The following is a 22,158-nucleotide window of genomic DNA, read 5'->3' as shown; positions in this document are numbered from 1 at the left end:
GTAGGTAGTTGCATTGGCTCACCGGTTCAAATACCGTGCATTTCCATCATAGTCGTTCAGTGATCATGCATTGTCTGCTTACCCCCAGCATCACTAGATGCAACAAGAGCAAGAAAAGTAAGGGCAAAGAGTTGCCCCATTAGGGATTTTTTTATAAGTTCCACAAAACCACTTCCACTTATATTTCGTGGGTCAGAATCTTCACATTGCGTTCCATCTGATATCTACTAAAGAGGCTAGGGAATTGCCAGCCCCAACAAAATCGTAATTGTAGGTTGAAGTATTAGGACTTAGTTGTGGATTTAAACATAAGGGAGTGATGAAGAAAATATCAAGGATGACTCCTGATCTGGTTCATGTGCTGAATGATTGGTGGATTTAATTCAGTAAGCAACATGGAGACATAAATCTTTTAAGCAAGAAAACTTGAATCAATATAAATGCACTCAAGAAAATGTATTTTGTCTGACTTCTTAATTATAATCTAACAACAAATACAGATTTAATATATTCCAGAAAGGAAAACAAGGACCATAGGTAAAAATTTTTAAGAGTCGGGTTTTAATAACAATACCAAAAGCTGTAGTAGATATTGTAATAATATTAACTTTTTAAAAACCTTTAATTATAAAATAAAAGGTTCAGAAACACAAGAAATGTCCATAGTTTATAGATTATCTCATTGAATCCTCATTAACAACCCTATTATTTAAATAGTAATACTATCCTTATTTTGAGATTTTCTCAAATGCACTAACCTAATAATTTTTGGAGCCAGGATTCAAACTCAGGTTGTTTGACTCCAGATCCTTGGCTGTGAGCCTCTGTTCTAAACTATGTGCCTGATAAAAAACAAAATATCTAATATTTGGAGCTGTCCAACAGCTGTTTGGTCTGCCTTATGAAACAGTAAGTTGGAAATGTTCATACAAAATGTGAATGATCATTGTAAGGGAAGTCCATTTTAAAGGGATTTCTAAACTTAGGAATAGTCGAACTACAAAACCTTGTTGTTTCTTTCAAGTGTCTAGATTCCTTAACATACCTTTGAGAAAGATAATTTAGAAGTATAATAGGTGAGTGTTCCACAGAGTGAAGAGTGGTAGTGGAGGCAGGACTCCAGAGAACAAAAACAAAAAACAAAAAGAACCAAACAAATAAAACAGAAGAATGTGTGTCTGTGAGGAGGGGTGGAATAACAAATTCCTATACATCACTTCGCAGAATATGAGGAATAACAAGAGATGCCATAAATATGACCTTAGTTATGCACATATTAAGTACTAATTATTGAATATAGATTATGTGCTGGGCATGTTTCTAGTCATTGTGTAACAAATAATTATTGAACAACTACTATATGACATATGTTGTGACAGTTACTTAAATGCACCCTTGAATAAGAAAGATATGGTCTTAGTTTTCAAATTTCTACATTGGGTGTGAATATGGATATTGAACAAATGAATACTTTTGACTGTGATGCGGATTACATGGCTAAAATAATACTCTGTGGGATGGTAAGCTTCAGAGATCTCCTCAAGGGTAAATCTGAGCCTCGAAGGGTAGGGCTATAGAGGTGAGTGAGGCATTGCCGGCATCTTTCACTTGGAAGTAAGTGATGGAGCTTGAGTTGTCTATCTGTACTCTCTGAAACTCAGTGTGACAGGAAGAGCAGCAAGGGACAAGACTGGAAATATACGTGGGCAGAAGCCAAACTGTGAAGAGCCTTGGGAACATTTTAGAGAATGTGGACCTCATTCCAAAGGCAGTAGAAGAAGCTTCAGCAGGGATGTGTTACAACCAGATATCATTTCCAAAAAAAATTCCCCTGATGACAGAGTGAAGAATGAATTGAAGAGTCTGTTGTATTTGCACAGGCCTAAAAATGCAGGGGCCTGGTCCAGGGTGTGGCAGTGGGGAAATAGAGAAGGAAAACCCCTCTAGGATTCATGAACTCAGAAACAGAACCACAGTGCATTTCTGGATGCAGCAAATGGAGGAGAAAAATAACACTGATATTGTTAAAACAGTTTACAAAGAACAGCCTTCCAAACTAAAGGCTTTAAAATAAGGATAATATTTGCTTAAAAGAGATTTGAAAACTGGCTCAGCAGAAAGACGAGAAGTTTGTACATTGCCATTGAAAGCTCATTCCATTAAGACCTGAAAAACTCTTCACTTAAATCAGTGCTGTACTCAGAATTTGAATGTAAATGTCCTAATTTGGGAAACCGCTTTTCTCAACTTAATTCTGTCCACAGGGTGGGAGGTGTCTTGATGTATTAGTGGTTCCGAAGTCCAGTTTGGTGAGAATCCTGAAAGCAAGAGAGAAAATCACGCAAAACGAAGCTGGGGCTGGGGGTTGACAGGATCCAGACTGTGAAGGGCTTTGTCGGCGGTATTAAGAATTTTGGTTTTTATCCTAGAACAATGGAAAAGTGTTAAGAGTTCTACTAGGTGGAATGCCATGAGCAGAGTTGCAGTTTGAAAAGATCACTCTGACTGCCGAGTGGAGAGTTACTTAAAGCAGGACTAGAGTAGATTCTGAAACCAATATATTATTAGGAATTGTGTTTGGCAATAACAGAACATATATAAAAATATGGAAGCCTAAATAAAGAACTTTTGTTTTTCTTGCCGAATGAGGTATCTGCAGGTAGGTAGTTGCATTGGCTCACCGGTTCAAATACCGTGCATTTCCATCATAGTCGTTCAGTGATCATGCATTGTCTGCTTACCCCCAGCATCACTAGATGCAACAAGAGCAAGAAAAGTAAGGGCAAAGAGTTGCCCCATTAGGGATTTTTTTATAAGTTCCACAAAACCACTTCCACTTATATTTCGTGGGTCAGAATCTTCACATTGCGTTCCATCTGATATCTACTAAAGAGGCTAGGGAATTGCCAGCCCCAACAAAATCGTAATTGTAGGTTGAAGTATTAGGACTTAGTTGTGGATTTAAACATAAGGGAGTGATGAAGAAAATATCAAGGATGACTCCTGATCTGGTTCATGTGCTGAATGATTGGTGGATTTAATTCAGTAAGCAACATGGAGACATAAATCTTTTAAGCAAGAAAACTTGAATCAATATAAATGCACTCAAGAAAATGTATTTTGTCTGACTTCTTAATTATAATCTAACAACAAATACAGATTTAATATATTCCAGAAAGGAAAACAAGGACCATAGGTAAAAATTTTTAAGAGTCGGGTTTTAATAACAATACCAAAAGCTGTAGTAGATATTGTAATAATATTAACTTTTTAAAAACCTTTAATTATAAAATAAAAGGTTCAGAAACACAAGAAATGTCCATAGTTTATAGATTATCTCATTGAATCCTCATTAACAACCCTATTATTTAAATAGTAATACTATCCTTATTTTGAGATTTTCTCAAATTCACTAACCTAATAATTTTTGGAGCCAGGATTCAAACTCAGGTTGTTTGACTCCAGATCCTTGGCTGTGAGCCTCTGTTCTAAACTATGTGCCTGATAAAAAACAAAATATCTAATATTTGGAGCTGTCCAACAGCTGTTTGGTCTGCCTTATGAAACAGTAAGTTGGAAATGTTCATACAAAATGTGAATGATCATTGTAAGGGAAGTCCATTTTAAAGGGATTTCTAAACTTAGGAATAGTCGAACTACAAAACCTTGTTGTTTCTTTCAAGTGTCTAGATTCCTTAACATACCTTTGAGAAAGATAATTTAGAAGTATGAATAACAAAAACAGGAAAGTATTTCTGCCAAGCCACAGCAAATGTGTTTTATGCAGAGTCTCGAATGTAACTTTTTTCTTTTGCTTCATCATTTCCTCTTAAAGTTCTGCACTGAAAAGATGATAGCAGAATTCCATAGCATTTGCCTGTTGCTTTTGTACAAACAGTAGATATTTAAAATGTACAAAAGCACACACTACTATCTTTAAGTACCTCTCTTTAAAAATGGTACAAGATAGGTTTAGTTTTTATTGTTTTCAAATCTTCTCAGTTGAATAATATTGCTCTAATTATCTGAATCCCAATTCCTGAGTTACAGTTACCTAGTAATGGCTTGCTATTTACTTCGTGTTCTGTCATAGGCATGGAACATCCCTTTTAAAACAGTGCCAGTGACAAGTGGTAATAACACCTAGGAATTACCATTTTGGTATCTTCGTTCTAATCAATTTATATCATATGAGCTATAAATTTGAGTTGAATTTTCTTTTAAAGTTTTGCTAGTCAGCAGTATTTTATCAAACAGCATGTTTAAATGTTGTTTTTAATTGTTTTTAACTAGAACCACCTCATATCAATGCATCTGAAGAACCCATAGAGATATCAGTGATTGTTAATAATCCACTCGAACTTAGCTGCATTGCTTCTGGAATCCCACCTCCTAAAATTACCTGGATGAAAGATGGACGGCCTCTTCCACAGACAGATCAGGTACAAACTCTTGGAGGAGGAGAGGTTCTTCGAATATCTAGTAGTCAGGTAAGTTCAAAGTTCATACCATTATTTTGTTCTAGATTAAACTCACTTGCTAATATATGAGAAATGGAGAAATTATATCTTCAAATCCAAATATATCACAGATCTCTGTAACTTTAGCAAGAGTAGATTGGTTCTATGATATATATGACTGTGTAGATACTTACAAAGTAACATGACTAAAAAGAAGAAATGGAAGTATCATATTAAACTCAGAAGATAGCAAGATACCTTCCCATTAATTTTTACAGGTTTTCACAATGCTATAAGTGACAATATATTTCCTGAAGCTCTTAATTTGTGTCATGTAGCTCTTACAGACTGGCAAAAAGCAATTCAACATATATATATAGAGAGAGCCTGAGGGAACACTTTTAATTTCCAAGATGAACTACCAGACATGACAATCCGAAGAGGCACAATTCTTCACAATATGAACAATTCAATAAAATTGACTGTTCTTTTAGGATGTGTTTAAGGAAATTAGTCAGAAATGTGAATGTATTAAATAGAAGTATGTCTGGGGTGTCTTATTGTAATATTCTTCTATTCTCCTAACAAAGGCAAGCCTTATATGACAGATATTATCTATCTGTGTCCCAGTGCCCTTATTTGTAAACTGAGATTAAAAATAGTAATAATATCTAACTCCTACACTTGGGGATTTAGAGATAGATAATCTAATATGATATGCTTAGACTGGTGCCACAAGCATGTAGCGATATAAAATTGAGTTAGATTGGATTGTTGTTGTTGATGCTGCTTTGATTGTTATTATAATCATCATTTCTTTAAAAATAGAATAATAAATTATGTAATCATATTTTGTGTGCATTTTTACTGAGTAAAGAGGAAGGAAAGGGAGCCGGAAAAAGAGCTGAGGACTATAAATTGTGTCAATGCTGTATTCAGATATGGGCTCTATTACACTGTGACCCTTATGACAATTCTGTGAGGCAATACCTTTGTCCCCATTCTGCAAATCCAGAAACAGAGCCGGAGAGATTAAGTACTCGCCTGACAAGCACTTAACACTGCTCAGTATTGGAACTGGGACTCAATCCTGGGTGTGGCTCAGAAGCCTAGTCAGGGGAACTCAGCACAGTTCTTATGTCTAACACCAAGGAGAACACACCTCCACTCTCCTCTTCTTTCCCTCAAACGTTGCCATAACCCAGAGAAAACACAGGTCAAACTATCAAACCGCCTACTAAATCAAAACCCTTGACCGTTACAATTTTAACAGACTAAAAAAGGAAGAAAAAGAATATTGTAACATAACGAGTAGCATGAAGACGAGAAAGTATGTGGAATAGAAATCATACGTTTATAAAGAATCATAAATATAAAGGAATCATGATAAATAAAGCTCAAGAGAGAAATTAAGGCCATATTACAGTAGGTCTTAAATGCAAGAATGAAAAATTGGGTTGTAACTGAACAAGACAATGGTTCCATGAAGTGTTAAATGGTGACATATGTTTAGCTGTTGTGGAGAATATGGACCTAATACATAGGACATTTCTCAGCCTTCAAGAAGGCTTCAGTTGTCTAGGAGAATAAAACTACGTGTATGATAAAATTAGGAAAAGACATAATAAGAAAACCATTAAAAACATTGTTGAAGTGAAAAATTAAATATTACTAAGTACGAAGACTGCGCTTGATTCCTCTCCTCCTCTGTTTTCATGCATTTTTTGTACATCTCTGCTATAGCACTCACTAGATTATGTATTACTTTGTCTTTTCATGTATATATCTACAGCATATCATTGGCCTGGCAACGATATATGAATGTTTTGTAAATTCCAAATTGCATGGTAGAGACGAGAGTTTCCTAAAAAGGGAAAAATTCTGTGACTTTATGTACTGTATCTTCCGCGCCTTTGCAAGCCATAACGCATGTCAACAACTCTGCAAAATCTCACACTAAAGAATTCTGATTAACTGTCTTTGTCAAACACCTTATTAACAGAACATGTTTTAGAAAATGTAGCTACAAATAATGACTGTTGATATCCTGAAGGGTATAAAGTTGTCAGGAAGTATTTCTCGGAGAAAGCAAGATTTCAAACCCATAAATACTTACTTCTTCAATAAACATTGAGTATCTAGTCTGTCATGCATGATGCTAGGTCCTGTGTATATCTGCCTTTTCTGGGATCATTAAATACATCTAATGTCCAAACATTTTGAGATCAAATACCGAAACCCTGTTAAAACATAGATTCACATATAATAGAAATGCCAAGCAATGCTCTGTATCAGAGTACTAGTCATAAATGTCAAAACAGTTTATTAAATTTTAAGTATTGTTCAGTCTTAATGACATCTTGCTGTGTGTGAGACTTTTAAATTAAATTTAAAATAGTGGATATTTATTCTCATCACCAAAACCAACATGGTAATATTGTGTAATTCATTTATTTGGATTTTGTAGGTGGAAGATACAGGAAGATATACATGTCTGGCATCCAACCCTGCAGGAGATGATGATAAAGAATATTTAGTGAGAGTGCACGGTAAATTTGGCAAAATGTTCTGTAGTCCATCATACCCTGATACCTAATTAGAAGCCATAAATATGGAACATCGGGCTACTTCATAGCATATCATAAGATATGTTTATGCATTAGGAAATATGTATTTTTGTAAATCTGATTCTTATATTTGATCAAATTCTTTTCAGAAATAGTTTAATGGATTTTGTTATTTTATTCCTGTACAAATAATTAATATTCACTGTTTTAAAACTACAGAATATAAATTATGATAAAAAAGCAAATTTATCCATAATCTCACCACTCAAAGATCATACAGCATATAGTATTTAACTTGTTTTTTAATCTCACACAATGGTATGGTGAACATGTTTTCATGTCAAAAGTATATTTTTATAATATTTTTTAGTGATTGTGTAGCATTTTATTTATTGAATATGCTATCATTTATTTAAACCATTCCCTATTTGAGGAATTTAGGCTGTTCCTATATTTTCACCAATATAAGCAACACTGTTATAGGCATCTTTGTACATACATGTTTGTCTATTTCCTTAATTATTTTATTTTGATAAATTTCTGTAAATTTCTTGTTTGTTATGCACACTCACACACACATGCACATACACACACACATATTTTAAGGCCAAAGTACCTTCTAAAAGTTGGGCCCATTAGACTCTGGCATAAAAATGAGAATTCCTCATGGAGAGGAACACTAAACAGAAGATTTTTGTCTCTTTCTCAAAGCTTAAATGACTAAGCAGTGCACATTGTAAAGCTAGAGCAATGTAGGAGTGTCCTTCTCCCTCTGCCCACAAATTAGACCTGCTAGTAATTGACATGTAAATTGTGTATTATAATATGAGTTACTGTAAAAAGATACCTTTCCACATGTTAAGAAAAATATACACATTTCAGTATATTTTGATGGACAGCCCTAATTTAGTAATTTTCAAGTCTGATGTTCAGAGAAAATTATTACCAAGTGTATTTCTGGACATGGCATCCCTTCTTTGCGCCTTAGTTGCTTTACCTGTTAAATGGTGATGTTAATGTGGTTATATTACTTATCCTGTCATTCATGTGGCTGTTGGAAGAATTTTATTACTTAATGTATGTGAAAATATTGAGTATGGTATAAATAGTGGTATGTGTTTATACCATACTCAATGTGGTATAAACCTATTATACCTATTGTAATTCAGACCATTTTACATCTCGTTTTTTGAAAGCCTTTGATGTATTTGTTCTCGCACCTAGTACCCCCTAATATTGCTGGAACTGATGAGTCCCAGGATTTCACGGTGTTACGGAACAGACAAGTGACGTTGGAATGCAAATCGGATGCGGTGCCCCCACCTGTGATCACTTGGCTTAAAAACAGAGAACGGTTACAGGTAAATCTTGCTAAATTCCACAGATTTATTTAGAGAAAAAAAAGGGTTAGCGCTGGAGTCTTTGCTAGGTAGACAAAACGGAACAGCATCAGGCTACCAGTTATTCAGCATTGCAGGGGTGGGCACGGGGTCCTTCGATCAGCCTTTTTTTCTCAACCTTTCCTAGGATAGTTAGTAATTAGTTATGGGTCCAAAGACAGGTATTTTGATTCAGACACTCTGTGAATTGGCCTAAGTATGTATCTCCTGAAGCCCATGGATTAAAGTGGGATTAAAAACACTCAGCTATTTCTTTACTTGAGAGAGAGAAGACACTTTTGGAGTCTCAGAAGAACTGACTTGTGCTGCCAAGTCTCTACAGCAAACCTGGTTACTAAATGTCTCTTGTCTAAACTCAACCTCAAGAGTAACCCCAAAGGATCTGTGAAATATCAGGAGTCTAAGACTAGAATCCTTGAAAAACAGTTACTGGCAATCTAAAGCCTCCCACACTCAGCAGATAACTGTCTGCTGCCATAGAGCATCACAGGCCGGGATCCTACATAGCCTTTTAGCGTTGGCTCAGTCTTGACTTTGAATGTTCTTCTGATTGTCCTTATCCTAGTAGTTACTTATCTTATTTTTCCTCCTTTCTTCTTTCGCATCCTGTTAGTATAACCTATTGTGGTAAACTATAACTCATTATAAAAGATTATCCCCCTTACACCTAAGGCAGAAAGACTTCCACCACCACCAAACTAGAGCAAACACCAACACGGAGAGACTGGGTTCTGAGAATGAGTTACATTAAATCATCACGTGTATCACTCCCCACATCCCCCACCCCACCACCGTACCTTGTTTCTCTATTGTGTGCCTACTGTAATGCTAGGTGCTGTGATTGCTACTGAGAGTAGTCTTCACCTTCAAAGACCTCATAGACTACTGAAAAGAAACAGAAGTAAATCGAAGATTATAGAGTAGGTACTGCTGATAAATTAAGTTAGAAGGATGTATAGCGTTTTATGGCAACAGAGAGGAAAAGCAAAGATCCCAGGTCGAAGTGTGAGGAAACAGCCCAGGATAGGCTCTTGGAAAGGATGAGTTCAGTTTTAAATGATGGGTAGATGTTGGGTAAGAAAGAAGAAGGTAACTCCACTCACTCCACTCACAAGTAATGGCATATACAAAGCCATTACAGGAAAAGTAGCTTAGTATGGCTGCAGTAGACCTCGATTAAAATTCTTCGATAGATTCCCCACAGATTTCAGGATTCAGGTTACTCAAGGCCCTTCACTCTCTGGCTTTTCCTACATAGTCTTTTCTCCCATGTGTTCATTCCACTGTAGACTGTTAGGTGTTCAGATAGGGACTGAATGAATGTTGCCGATGGGGAAGTTCAGGCTAATCCCAGAAATGACCAAGTGATGTAAGTATTAAGACAGAGTGAGTTTCCCAGTAATAGGGGAAAAAAAAAAAAAAGATGAGTTCAGTTTTAGATATTTCGAGTTTGAATTACCTTTATACTATCCAAGTGGAGATTCTAAAAAGCATTAATGAATATGCTTTGAGACATTTCTTAAAATGTCTTTGATTTGGTAGTCCTCATGGTATAACTTGTTGTCAAAGCCTCAGATTAGTATTAGGTTGGCCAGAAAGCTTCCAGTGTTGAGAAACCCAGAAAATGAGACTGAAGCCTGAGGCAATACTGACAAGTACAAGGTGAACAAAGGGAGAAGAGAAAATGAATGGGATCGAGAAGGACTAGGAGAGATTAGACGTAACCTAGGAGACTTCGATGTATTGAAAGCCAAGGCAAAGGGAAGGAGTGGTTAACAGGCCACATCGGGATACAAATGAAATTGTGTCCATTGACTTTGGCAATAAAAGAAGTGACTGAAAGATCTGAACAATGGTTCTTCAGTAGAGCTATCGAAGTAGAAGACAGGTTACAGTCATTGGGGGGTGTTAAGAAGAGGAAGTAAAAATAATCGTGGACTAGTTTTTAAATATAAGAGAAGTTTGTAAATGTTTATTTACTGAAAGAGATTGAAGATATAGGAGAGAAGGAAAGAGAAATTTGGAAGACAAGGTGAATGGGATGAGAAAGGAATGGGACCCTGACAGGAGCAGAGATTAGCCGTGAGCTGAAGAACTGGCCTTTTTTAACAGAGATGGGAAAACCGGAAGGATGGTTGCATTTGTATGCAAGATGGGAGGACAGAATTGCAGGCAGGGGCCTTTGATTTTCTCTGTGGAGGACAGCAAGGCCATCATCTGAGACTGCGGTTGTCTCCCAGGAAAGAAGTCAAGTGTGAAAGAATCGCTGATGGTTAGTGGGAGGGGAACCAAAGAAAATTGTAGTGAGACTTAGTAAGTTTGCAGAATTTACTGACGTTCATGGAAGAAAGACATTATAAGACCCAACTCTAAACAATTTTATTCGCCTTAAACCCTGCTACACCCATGTAAAAATTAAAAATTAAAATATGTTTTATAGAATTTACCATGTATGTTTAAGAAACCACTTATTCTCATCAGGGATAATAAAATTTTATCACTGGTAGCCCATAGAAAAAACATGTGTGGACTTTTAAAATAAATGGACCTGAATTGCATATTTTAGCATGAACAACTTTTTTCATTATTAATATATGTCTATCTGGGACAAAGCCCATATGATAGAAGAGTCCTATTTGGGCTCTTTCTGAAGTAGGCATAACCAGAAAATATCAGTCTTTGATGCTACCTGGCATTTTTTAATGATTACGAACATCATGCATTTTAATTTATGCAAAACTATTTGTTTACATTTATTTCTCTAATTGGACTAAATAGCAGAGGTTAAATTTAATTGTCTCTATATTTTCAAAATTCTTGGTTCCGTGCCTGGACACAAAATAAATGCTTAACAAATGTTTATAGGCTAAAATCATTTATTTACTTATTTTAAAAATGCTAATGGATAATTGTTTCCTATAAGTTAACCAAAGTTAATTTACTAGTAAGGAAGCTTTCAGTTTTAAGTGAGAGAATTCAAACTCAAACCTAGTTAAATGGGAAGGTTATTTATTAGCTACAATACACGAATTTAGGCTTTAGGCATTTTACTAGATTAAAGCCTCTGGAGGCTTTAATCATGTAATCAAGCATCTGTGTCCTTTCTGCGAATCTGGACTCTGCTTGCTTTGTGTTAGGGTCAGAGCAGGCTGTCCCCACAGGGTGATAAGACTGCCACCCGGCTTATGTCATCCTCACTACCAGTGATTCTAGTGGAAAAAAGCATGCCTTATTCCCCAACACTTCCAGCAAAGGCCTGCGGAGGGCTCTGATGGGCCCAGCTTCAGTCACCTGACCATCCTTGAGTGGGTCATTTGGGGACAGTTATTATGCTCTTGCCTTAACCACACTCACAGAAATAGTTCCTAAGGGATACCACCACCAAACTAGAGCAAACACCAACACGGAGAAACTGGGTTCTGAGAATGAGTTACATTAAATCATCACGTGTATCATTCCCCCCATCCCCCACCCCACCGCCGTACCTCGTTTCTCTATTGTGTGCCTACTATAATGCTAGGTGCTGTGATTGCTACTGAGAGTAGTCTTCACCCTCAAAGACCTCATAGACTACTGAAAAGAAACAGAAGTAAATCGAAGATTATAGAGTAGGTACTGCTGATAAATTAAGTTAGAAGGATGTATAGCGTTTTATGGCAACAGAGAGGAAAAGCAAAGATCCCAGGTCGAAGTGTGAGGAAACAGCCCAGGATAGGCTCTTGGAAAGGATGAGTTCAGTTTTAAATGATGGATAGATGTTGGGTAAGAAAGAAGAAGGTAACTCCACTCACTCCACTCACAAGTAATGGCATATACAAAGCCATTACAGGAAAAGTAGCTTAGTATGGCTGCAGTAGACCTCGATTAAAATTCTTCGATAGATTCCCCACAGATTTCAGGATTCAGGTTACTCAAGGCCCTTCACTCTCTGGCTTTTCCTACATAGTCTTTTCTCCCATGTGTTCATTCCACTGTAGACTGTTAGGTGTTCAGATAGGGACTGAATGAATGTTGCCGATGGGGAAGTTCAGGCTAATCCCAGAAATGACCAAGTGATGTAAGTATTAAGACAGAGTGAGTTTCCCAGTAATAGGGAAAAAAAAAAAAAAAGATGAGTTCAGTTTTAGATATTTCGAGTTTGAATTACCTTTATACTATCCAAGTGGAGATTCTAAAAAGCATTAATGAATATGGATCCATATTTCTTAAAATGTCTTTGATTTGGTAGTCCTCATGGTATAACTTGTTGTCAAAGCCTCAGGTTAGTATTAGGTTGGCCAGAAAGCTTCCAGTGTTGAGAAACCCAGAAAATGAGACTGAAGCCTGAGGCAATACTGACAAGTACAAGGTGAACGAAGGAAGAAGAGAAAATGAATGGGATCGAGAAGGACTAGGAGAGATTAGACGTAACCTAGGAGACTTCGATGTATTGAAAGCCAAGGCAAAGGGAAGGAGTGGTTAACAGGCCACACCAGGATACAAATGAAATTGTGTCCATTGACTTTGGCAATAAAAGAAGTGACTGAAAGATCTGAACAATGGTTCTTCAGTAGAGCTATCGAAGTAGAAGACAGGTTACAGTCATTGGGGGGTGTTAAGAAGAGGAAGTAAAAATAATCGTGGACTAGTTTTTAAATATAAGAGAAGTTTGTAAATGTTTATTTACTGAAAGAGATTGAAGATATAGGAGAGAAGGAAAGAGAAATTTGGAAGACAAGGTGAATGGGATGAGAAAGGAATGGGACCCTGACAGGAGCAGAGATTAGCCGTGAGCTGAAGAACTGGCCTTTTTTAACAGAGATGGGAAAACCGGAAGGATGGTTGCATTTGTATGCAAGATGGGAGGACAGAATTGCAGGCAGGGGCCTTTGATTTTCTCTGTGGAGGACAGCAAGGCCATCGTCTGAGACTGCGGTTGTCTCCCAGGAAAGAAGTCAAGTGTGAAAGAATCGCTGATGGTTAGTGGGAGGGGAACCAAAGAAAATTGTAGTGAGACTTAGTAAGTTTGCAGAATTTACTGACGTTCATGGAAGAAAGACATTATAAGACCCAACTCTAAACAATTTTATTCGCCTTAAACCCTGCTACACCCATGTAAAAATTAAAAATTAAAATATGTTTTATAGAATTTACCATGTATGTTTAAGAAACCACTTATTCTCATCAGGGATAATAAAATTTTATCACTGGTAGCCCATAGAAAAAACATGTGTGGACTTTTAAAATAAATGGACCTGAATTGCATATTTTAGCATGAACAACTTTTTTCATTATTAATATATGTCTATCTGGGACAAAGCCCATATGATAGAAGAGTCCTATTTGGGCTCTTTCTGAAGTAGGCATAACCAGAAAATATCAGTCTTTGATGCTACCTGGCATTTTTTAATGATTACGAACATCATGCATTTTAATTTATGCAAAACTATTTGTTTACATTTATTTCTCTAATTGGACTAAATAGCAGAGGTTAAATTTAATTGTCTCTATATTTTCAAAATTCTTGGTTCCGTGCCTGGACACAAAATAAATGCTTAACAAATGTTTATAGGCTAAAATCATTTATTTACTTATTTTAAAAATGCTAATGGATAATTGTTTCCTATAAGTTAACCAAAGTTAATTTACTAATAAGGAAGCTTTCAGTTTTAAGTGAGAGAATTCAAACTCAAACCTAGTTAAATGGGAAGGTTATTTATTAGCTACAATACACGAATTTAGGCTTTAGGCATTTTACTAGATTAAAGCCTCTGGAGGCTTTAATCATGTAATCAAGCATCTGTGTCCTTTCTGCGAATCTGGACTCTGCTTGCTTTGTGTTAGGGTCAGAGCAGGCTGTCCCCACAGGGTGATAAGACTGCCACCCGGCTTATGTCATCCTCACTACCAGTGATTCTAGTGGAAAAAAGCATGCCTTATTCCCCAACACTTCCAGCAAAGGCCTGCGGAGGGCTCTGATGGGCCCAGCTTCAGTCACCTGACCATCCTTGAGTGGGTCATTTGGGGACAGTTATTATGCTCTTGCCTTAACCACACTCACAGAAATAGTTCCTAAGGGTTTTTGATACCAGGATAATAAGGGAGGGGGGGGGGGGGGGGGCGGAGACAGCGTATTGTGGGAGAGTGTCTCTTTTGTTTTCTGTGTTTTTTTTTTTTGTTTTATAGTGTTATATTCTATTTCCTTTTCCTGACGTTTTAATGATAAGTTTTACTTGCTGAATCCAGGCAACACCTCGAGTACGAATCCTGTCTGGAGGGAGATACTTGCAAATTAATAATGCAGATCTAGATGATACAGCCAATTATACCTGTGTTGCCAGCAACATTGCAGGAAAGACTACAAGAGAATTTATTCTCACTGTAAATGGTAAGAAAAATTAATCATTGTTTCGCAACTTAAAAATTTAGCCAAGGGCATTCAAAAAGATGATCATACTAAATTAATTGCTTTGGTTATCTTATTTCCTTTGAAAAAGACAACATGTAGTATTTGTATTATACCTACATTCAAAATAATTCAATTTTGAAAAAATAAAGATACATCACCCTTAGAGGATAATATCTGTCCATTTGTTATCAGCATATCTTGATGCGTTATCATTCAGATCACAGCCGTTAAGAAAATTGATACCCTAAATCTCTAAATGACAAGTGGCCCATTATTTAGTTCACCTTTACTGATTTTGGTATTTGAGTATATATGCACTAGACTGCCATAAAACTATAACTTTCTCAAGTGTACAATGTAAACACTAACATTTGCCAAATTTACGGACTTTTCCCCAAAACAGTCCCTTTGAATCTTTAATATATGAAACTTTACAGGATATTTGGTGACCCGTACAACTAATATCTCTAATACTAAAATTAAAATTCAACTTTTCTATTCCCATATGCACACGATGATTAATAAAATACATGCTCTGCGAATTGCCTGATTAATCACAGATGTGCTTTTTGTTAAACCAGCCCACTTTCTGTTCTTTATTTAAAGTGAAGTTGTGCCAGTGTTAACATTCTCTGACCATTATTTGGCCAAAGAGAAATAAGAAATATCATCTTTAATTTGCATCAGACCAGAGCTGATTTTTATTCAAGCCTCTCATGGAAAGCCAGATTTCACACACCATATCAGGGATTTAAAATCCCCTTCCCCCATCTACTTTTTATTTTTAAACACAAAGTATCTTGAATAAAATTGTAGGCATTAACCCCCGGTTCTATTTATATTAACCTGAATTAGCTGTGAGTGAAGTTATACATTCGACTCAAAGCTCACTTTGTATTACTACTTCAGAGCCTTAGTTCAGGCTATGATATAAAAATGAAGTTTTCCACGTACATCTCTTGTCCAGTGCCTCCAAACATAACGAGTGGGCCCCAGAGTCTTGTCATTCACTTAAACAAGTCAGCCGTGTTGGAGTGCTTCGCTGAAGGCGTGCCAGCCCCAAGGATAACGTGGAGAAAGGATGGAGCCATTCTCTCTGGGAGTCATGCAAGGTAACATTTCTGGAAAAGGATGAAAGATACTGTAAAAACTGAAATGCAGATCCTTACATCTTTTCTCCAATGCATTATTTTGATCTCGTTATATTTAGATTTAGTCTCTTCATCTTAATATGAGAATCAAAATGCGGTAATTTAAAAGCAAATTCCTTCGACGTATATCCAAAATATAACAATGATCATCCATCCAAGATCACAAGGTCCATCTGCTGCGTACCTTTGGACAATAAATATCTCTCTCTTTTTTTTTTTTATCCAAGGGTATTATAAATTTCTGAAGCAGGAAAAAGACTAAAAATGGGTTTAACTAAGTCTCAGTCAAAATGTGAATAATCAGAAAGGGCTGATTCAAGAGACTTCACTTGTGATCTTTCTCGTAGATACTCCATCTTGGGCAATGGCTCCCTTCACATCCAGTCAGCACACGTCACCGACACTGGGCGGTATTTGTGTATGGCTGCCAATGTCGCCGGAACAGACCGCAGGCGACTAGATTTACAAGTCCACGGTAAATATGCTTTTATGAGCAATAACCAGTCTTTGAGTCACTTGTTCTTTGATAGCCTAAACCAATAAGGTCATAAGGATCTGGATGTCCAGGGCTATTTAAATGCATTACAGTATATTTTGAACAGTCAAAGCCCATGTTTTCTCATTATAAATAGCACCATCACGGCACTATTTAAATTCACAGAACTGTTTTGTTTCTGTAACTATGAGGCAAGTTACCAATGATTAATTTCAGTTCAGCAGAAATACTTCAGATGGCATGCTGTTTGCTAAAGGTGTTTCCCTCTTACTTGGTGATTTTGTTTTAGTTCCTCCATCTATCGCTCTGGGTCCTCCCAACATAACTGTAACAGTAAATGTTCAAACTACTCTGGCTTGTGAGGCTACCGGAATACCCAAACCCTCAGTCAACTGGAGAAAAAACGGACATCTTCTTAATGTGGATCAAAATCAGAATTCATACAGGTAAGAAATAATTTAATCGAGAAAACCCACCTGCTATTTAGAAAAATGTTTTTAAAAAGAATTAACATTTTAACTCTACCAATGGAAACAACAAATATATGAAGTATGAAGAATTAGCTAGTACGTAGTGAGTGTATATTTTTTTCTTAATATGACATTAGTTTTCAAACCTAAAATCTTTCTGAATCATAGGTACCACTTTTTCTATCCATTAGCCCTGCGGATGGCTATTCGTAAGGTTTACAGGATTAGATTTCTATTCTGTTTTATTTTTTTAGCACCTTCGAGAGTCTTATAAAGACAAAGGATGAAAGTGTCATTTGGTATAAAAGGAAAACCATTCTGTAAAAATAATACGAGCTTTAGTTATAGAATGAAAGTCCAATTTTATACCTTGAAACACAACTTAGGTATTTGGCAGCATGTGTGGGAAGGAAAAACAGCATTTTCTCCAGTGTTTTGCATTCCTCTGGCTTTACTACCATAGCTTATAGTATGACAGTGTATGCTTTTTTAAAGGTTAACCTTTAAGTCACTAGGAATTTCCGATGCTTTAGATGAGCATCATTTCTTGTACCTCAATTGAGTTAATAGCTAGGTATCTTGTCAAAGGATTTGCCATGGTACTAAAAAGAAATGTTCTCGTAGATGTACTTTGACCAAAAATCAGTTCTGAACATCAGGAAATATGAAACTAGGAGTGTTTCACTTGAAATGGTATTGCCTCTCTCTTTCTCATCCCTTTCACCCTTTAACATTAGAGTTTAGTGACTTGAAGGTGCACAGTGTGTGAAAAATGTACAATGCCCTTGAATAAAAGAGCACGTCAAATAAAATTATTTCTATTCTATTAGTGCACAGTTTAAAGTAAGAAAATAGATGTTCTCATTTAGATTCGCTTTAGATAATGTATGTGTGTTTTCTAAACTTCCTAAACAGTCGAAGTGAGCCACAGCACTTTAGTTTTGAGTTGGTTAGAAGTTAAGGCAAAGACTCACTGATATATGTACTATGCATCTCCAAGATATCCAGCACATGAAAGTAGACATGTGACGTAGGGAAAGGTAAAAGACAGACACACTTGTAAATTACCCATCTGGATAATCAAATACCAACCTGCAAAGCTATTGTGAAATTTGAGAGACAATTTATGTGAAGCATTTGAGATGGTACCAGGAATATATTCAATACTCAGTGAACAGTGGCTGTCATCAGTGTGCTCCTTCACTGTATTTCACTTAGGGGAGCATGGCTGACCATGATTTAAGCATTCAGAAAACGCAAGATTCCTCCCTCGGACAATCCTACCCAGTGCTTCCTGTCAATGTCAAGGTTGAGGCCCTATCAACCAACCACCATATAAACTTAAGATCTAATACGTGAAATATCAGAGAAATCATACTCATTTTAACAGGAAGAAAGAGTTCCATTTCCCTCAGTTCACAGCATGATACCATGTCAAACCAACTGGAAACATTTATGATGTCTAGTAGTTCATTGCTTTGAAATCTCTCTTCTAGGCTCCTTTCTTCAGGTTCACTAGTAATTATTTCCCCTTCGGTGGATGACACTGCAACCTATGAGTGCACTGTGACAAATGATGCTGGAGAGGACAAGAGAACTGTGGATCTCACCGTCCAAGGTAGCATTGTCTTAGTACGTAGATTGAAAGTTATTATAATGACATCTTTTCATGAATCCAACCTCTCAAGAGGGCTCTCTTTTCCTCTGACTTAACACTTAACTTTCAGTATAGAAAGAGGAGGATGTGTGAGAAGGTTTTGGAAATCTGTAAGGGCCGGGAACGTGTAATATTCTTTCTTTCTGTCGTTACTGTCATTTCAGTTCCACCTTCCATAGCTGATGAGCCTACGGACTTCCTAGTGAGCAGACGCGCCCCGGCGCTGGTCCCCTGCACTGCTTCGGGGGTTCCACTTCCCTCAATTCACTGGATGAAAAATGGCATAAGACTGCTTCCCAGGGGAGATGGCTATAGAATTCAGTCCTCAGGTAAGACTAGGTTCAGTGATTATGCATCTGTTGATTGGAATAGTTATGAATGGATGACCTTGCATGGCTTTTTATTTTTCTTGCACCAAGAAAGAATTGGATCTGGGGGAAAAAATGCAATTAGAGTGGGAAAGGGAAATAGGGAAAGAAAGGAAGAGGGAAAAAAAAAAAGTCTGGAAACAGTATAACAATGTCTAAAACTGATCTGAATGTAATAAGCATAATCGCTGGAACTTTATGTGCATTTTTATTGAACCTGAGGTTTAGCAAATTTACCGCTTGCCTTTGAGAGAATCGCTCTTCTTCCGTTGTCCAAATAGAATGTTCGTTCGTTTAACAAACATTTAGTGCTTAAAATAGGCTATATACTCCACTAAATTTCTGAGGTTAAAAAACTAAGACAGTATTCTTGCTGTCAGGGTTTCTGCAATGTATCAGGTAAGGCCGGCTGGTAAGTGTTATGATGGATGATTTTTGAGGGAGATACCATTTATACAAGTTAAGTACTTAACAGTTTATAACGTTGAAGAGAAAAAATAATTCACCTAAATGAAAGTATAGGTGATTCGCATTGGTGTTTTTGAAAACAGCCTGCTTGGAGATGTACGTTGGAGATACACAAAAGCAGCAACTGGTATCTTGGAGCATTATGAATGTGAGCATATTATTCTAAGGAAATCTGTTTATTCAATAGAAGGCAAATAATGGAAGATTGTTCTCAGGATGGAACTTGACTTTCAGAGCAAAGTATTGTTGCTATCTAAGAAACCTGTATAAATCGGTAGCAATTAAAATAGTAAAATATACATTAACTACCCTGACCACAAAGTATTGTGCTAAGAAAACAGTTTGGAACTCTCTCAAAATATTAGAGTTACCATATGATCCAGCAACTCCATTCCTAGGCATTTACTCAGAGAAATGAAGACATATGTTCACACAAAGACTTGTATGCAAATGTTCATACAGCATAATTCACCATAGCCAAAAAGTAGAAAGAATTCAATTGTCCATCAACTGGTGAATGGATAAACAAAATGTGGATAATCCACACAATAAATTCTATTTAGCAATAAAATGGATCAAAAATATTGGCACATGCTACAACAGATGAAACTCAGAAACTATGCTCACAGTGAAAGATGTCAGACCCAAAACACTTCTGTATGATTCCATCTGTATGAAATGTTCACAAAAGCAAATATACAGAGACAGTAAGTAGATTAGTGATTGCCTCAGGCTAGGGTAAGGAGTGAGGAGTGACTGTAAGTGGGATGAGATTTCTTTTTGGGGTAATGGAAATATTCTAAAATTAGATTATGATACTAGTTGCAGAACTCTGTAAATGTACTAACATCATTGAATTGTACATTTAAACGGGTGAATTTTATGGTATGTAAATTTCGCCTCAGTAAAGCTGTTAATAGTGATTGTAAAAAGTATACTGTGCTAGGCACTTAAGGGGGAATAAGTATTATAAGCCAAGCACCACTGTGCTATGGGAATGAAAACAAAAATCAGAGAGACATAGTTTGTGAAACCAGAGAAACAGATGCGTTGTGCATGAAAACTTTTTCCTTTTTAGGAGCAATTGAAATATCTGCCGCTCAGTTAAACCACGCTGGAAGATACACTTGTATTGCCAGGAATGCAGCTGGTTCTGCACATCGACACGTGACCCTTCGCGTCCAGGGTATGAAAGGTTATTTACTCATTAAAAGCTTGCTGGTTTTTTTATTATTATTATTTGGTTTGGTTTGGTTTGTCATGTTTATTCTTGAGAAGTCATACTGTTTTGAGCTATGAACCAAGTAATATCTAAAGGATATGAAAGCCTGGTAAATATTCTTCAATAGACTAAAGAAGATCCACAGGTAACAAACCACACAGGAAAAAAAAAATCTTTTTCTTCTTGAATTTTTATAATCTGTTCCTGCTTCTGGTCTTCTAATGGAAACTGGCTATAGTAGCAAGATGAATAAATGAAATATGGCTAGTGTTCACTTTTCCCTGGAACAGTCGAATCACTAATATTTTGGAATTCTGAATCTGGACATGTTTGGCCTCATGGCTGCTATAGACTTGTCACTAACTAGTGCCATTGCCTGTTTCCATCGATTGGTTCCTATAGAGCCTCCAGTCATTCAGCCTCAGCCAAGTGAACTGGACGTCATTCTAAACAATCCCATTTTACTGCCATGTGAAGCAACAGGGACACCTAGTCCTTTCATTACTTGGCAAAAAGAAGGCATCAATGTCATCACTTCAGGTACTTATCACTGTCTCTGTTAAGAGACTCACAGCAATACAGTGTTTTCTATTTCAGAAGTCAGTGTATATATATATATTTTTTTTATGAAAATAAAAACCTTCTCACTATGCTTTTGTACTGTGATGTAGGCAAAAGCCATGCAGTTCTTCCTAGAGGCGGCTTACAGATCTCCAGAGCTAGCAGAGAGGATGCTGGTACTTACATGTGTGTGGCTCAGAATCCAGCTGGTACAGCCTTGGGCAAAATCAAGTTAAATGTTCAAGGTACTTAACCTAAGTAACGTCTCCATTGCAAAGATGTTTATAACCATGAACACCAAAATTCATATTTCTAAAACAATTATGCTGCCAGAGTTCTCAACTTTCTTAGTTTATATCATCATATTTGTTTTTCTGTTACACTTATGAAAAAGAAAATTTAATGTTTTCGGACTCTTTTTTTTGCATTGTATAAGAAAGCTGAGGCTTCCCATTGCCTTTTGAACTTCTGTGAGCCTCCGTTTGGTACTCTATTTCATTGTGGCACATATTTAAGGTATTTTTAAATACCTTAAATATGTGCCACAATGAAATAGAGTACTAAACCATCTTTCCATAATACACTTTAGATATATTATGAAATATTAGATTGTAATATCCACTTAAAAAATAAATTATAAATTGCACTTAAACCAAGTTATTAGAAAAAAATTATTCTAAATACAGAATGGGTTTTTTTCACATTTAACTAATATTTTCTTGATATAATTATCATATCTTATGCATGGCTTTCGTGAATGAAAAAGTACACTAAAAATAGGTGCCGAGCTACTGAATTTGCATTAGCTGATTTTGCATTCTCTCATAGTGTGATTTTCCTGTGATGAATTAATGACTAGAGTAGAGCTCACCTCTTTACAGATTATAAATCTAATTCCTTTGTATTTTTCAACACGTTTTTCAACAAATATTTATTGGTATACTAAGTGG

At 36.4% G+C, this 22,158-nt stretch overlaps 1 protein-coding gene across 1 annotated transcript in view; it reads left to right on the top strand.

The window, feature by feature from the left end:
* HMCN1 (hemicentin 1) overlaps nucleotides 1–22,158 on the top strand; it is a 408,502-nt gene that overhangs the window by 322,067 nt on the left and 64,277 nt on the right. The window contains exons 68-79 of the mRNA XM_023533191.1: nucleotides 4,294–4,490; nucleotides 6,928–7,009; nucleotides 8,252–8,388; nucleotides 14,653–14,794; nucleotides 15,783–15,927; nucleotides 16,314–16,441; nucleotides 16,752–16,908; nucleotides 18,429–18,550; nucleotides 18,754–18,918; nucleotides 20,504–20,611; nucleotides 21,050–21,187; nucleotides 21,319–21,453. Coding sequence (XP_023388959.1) covers nucleotides 4,294–4,490; nucleotides 6,928–7,009; nucleotides 8,252–8,388; nucleotides 14,653–14,794; nucleotides 15,783–15,927; nucleotides 16,314–16,441; nucleotides 16,752–16,908; nucleotides 18,429–18,550; nucleotides 18,754–18,918; nucleotides 20,504–20,611; nucleotides 21,050–21,187; nucleotides 21,319–21,453 — 1,656 coding nt within the window. The remainder of the gene's footprint in view (nucleotides 1–4,293; nucleotides 4,491–6,927; nucleotides 7,010–8,251; nucleotides 8,389–14,652; nucleotides 14,795–15,782; nucleotides 15,928–16,313; nucleotides 16,442–16,751; nucleotides 16,909–18,428; nucleotides 18,551–18,753; nucleotides 18,919–20,503; nucleotides 20,612–21,049; nucleotides 21,188–21,318; nucleotides 21,454–22,158) is intronic.

Source organism: Pteropus vampyrus, unplaced genomic scaffold, assembly GCF_000151845.1.
Source record: "Pteropus vampyrus isolate Shadow unplaced genomic scaffold, Pvam_2.0 Scaffold98, whole genome shotgun sequence".
Taxonomy (NCBI): Eukaryota; Metazoa; Chordata; class Mammalia; order Chiroptera; family Pteropodidae; genus Pteropus; species Pteropus vampyrus.
The sequence above is the reverse complement of the archived record's forward strand: the minus strand, read 5'-3'. Positions and strand labels throughout refer to the sequence as shown.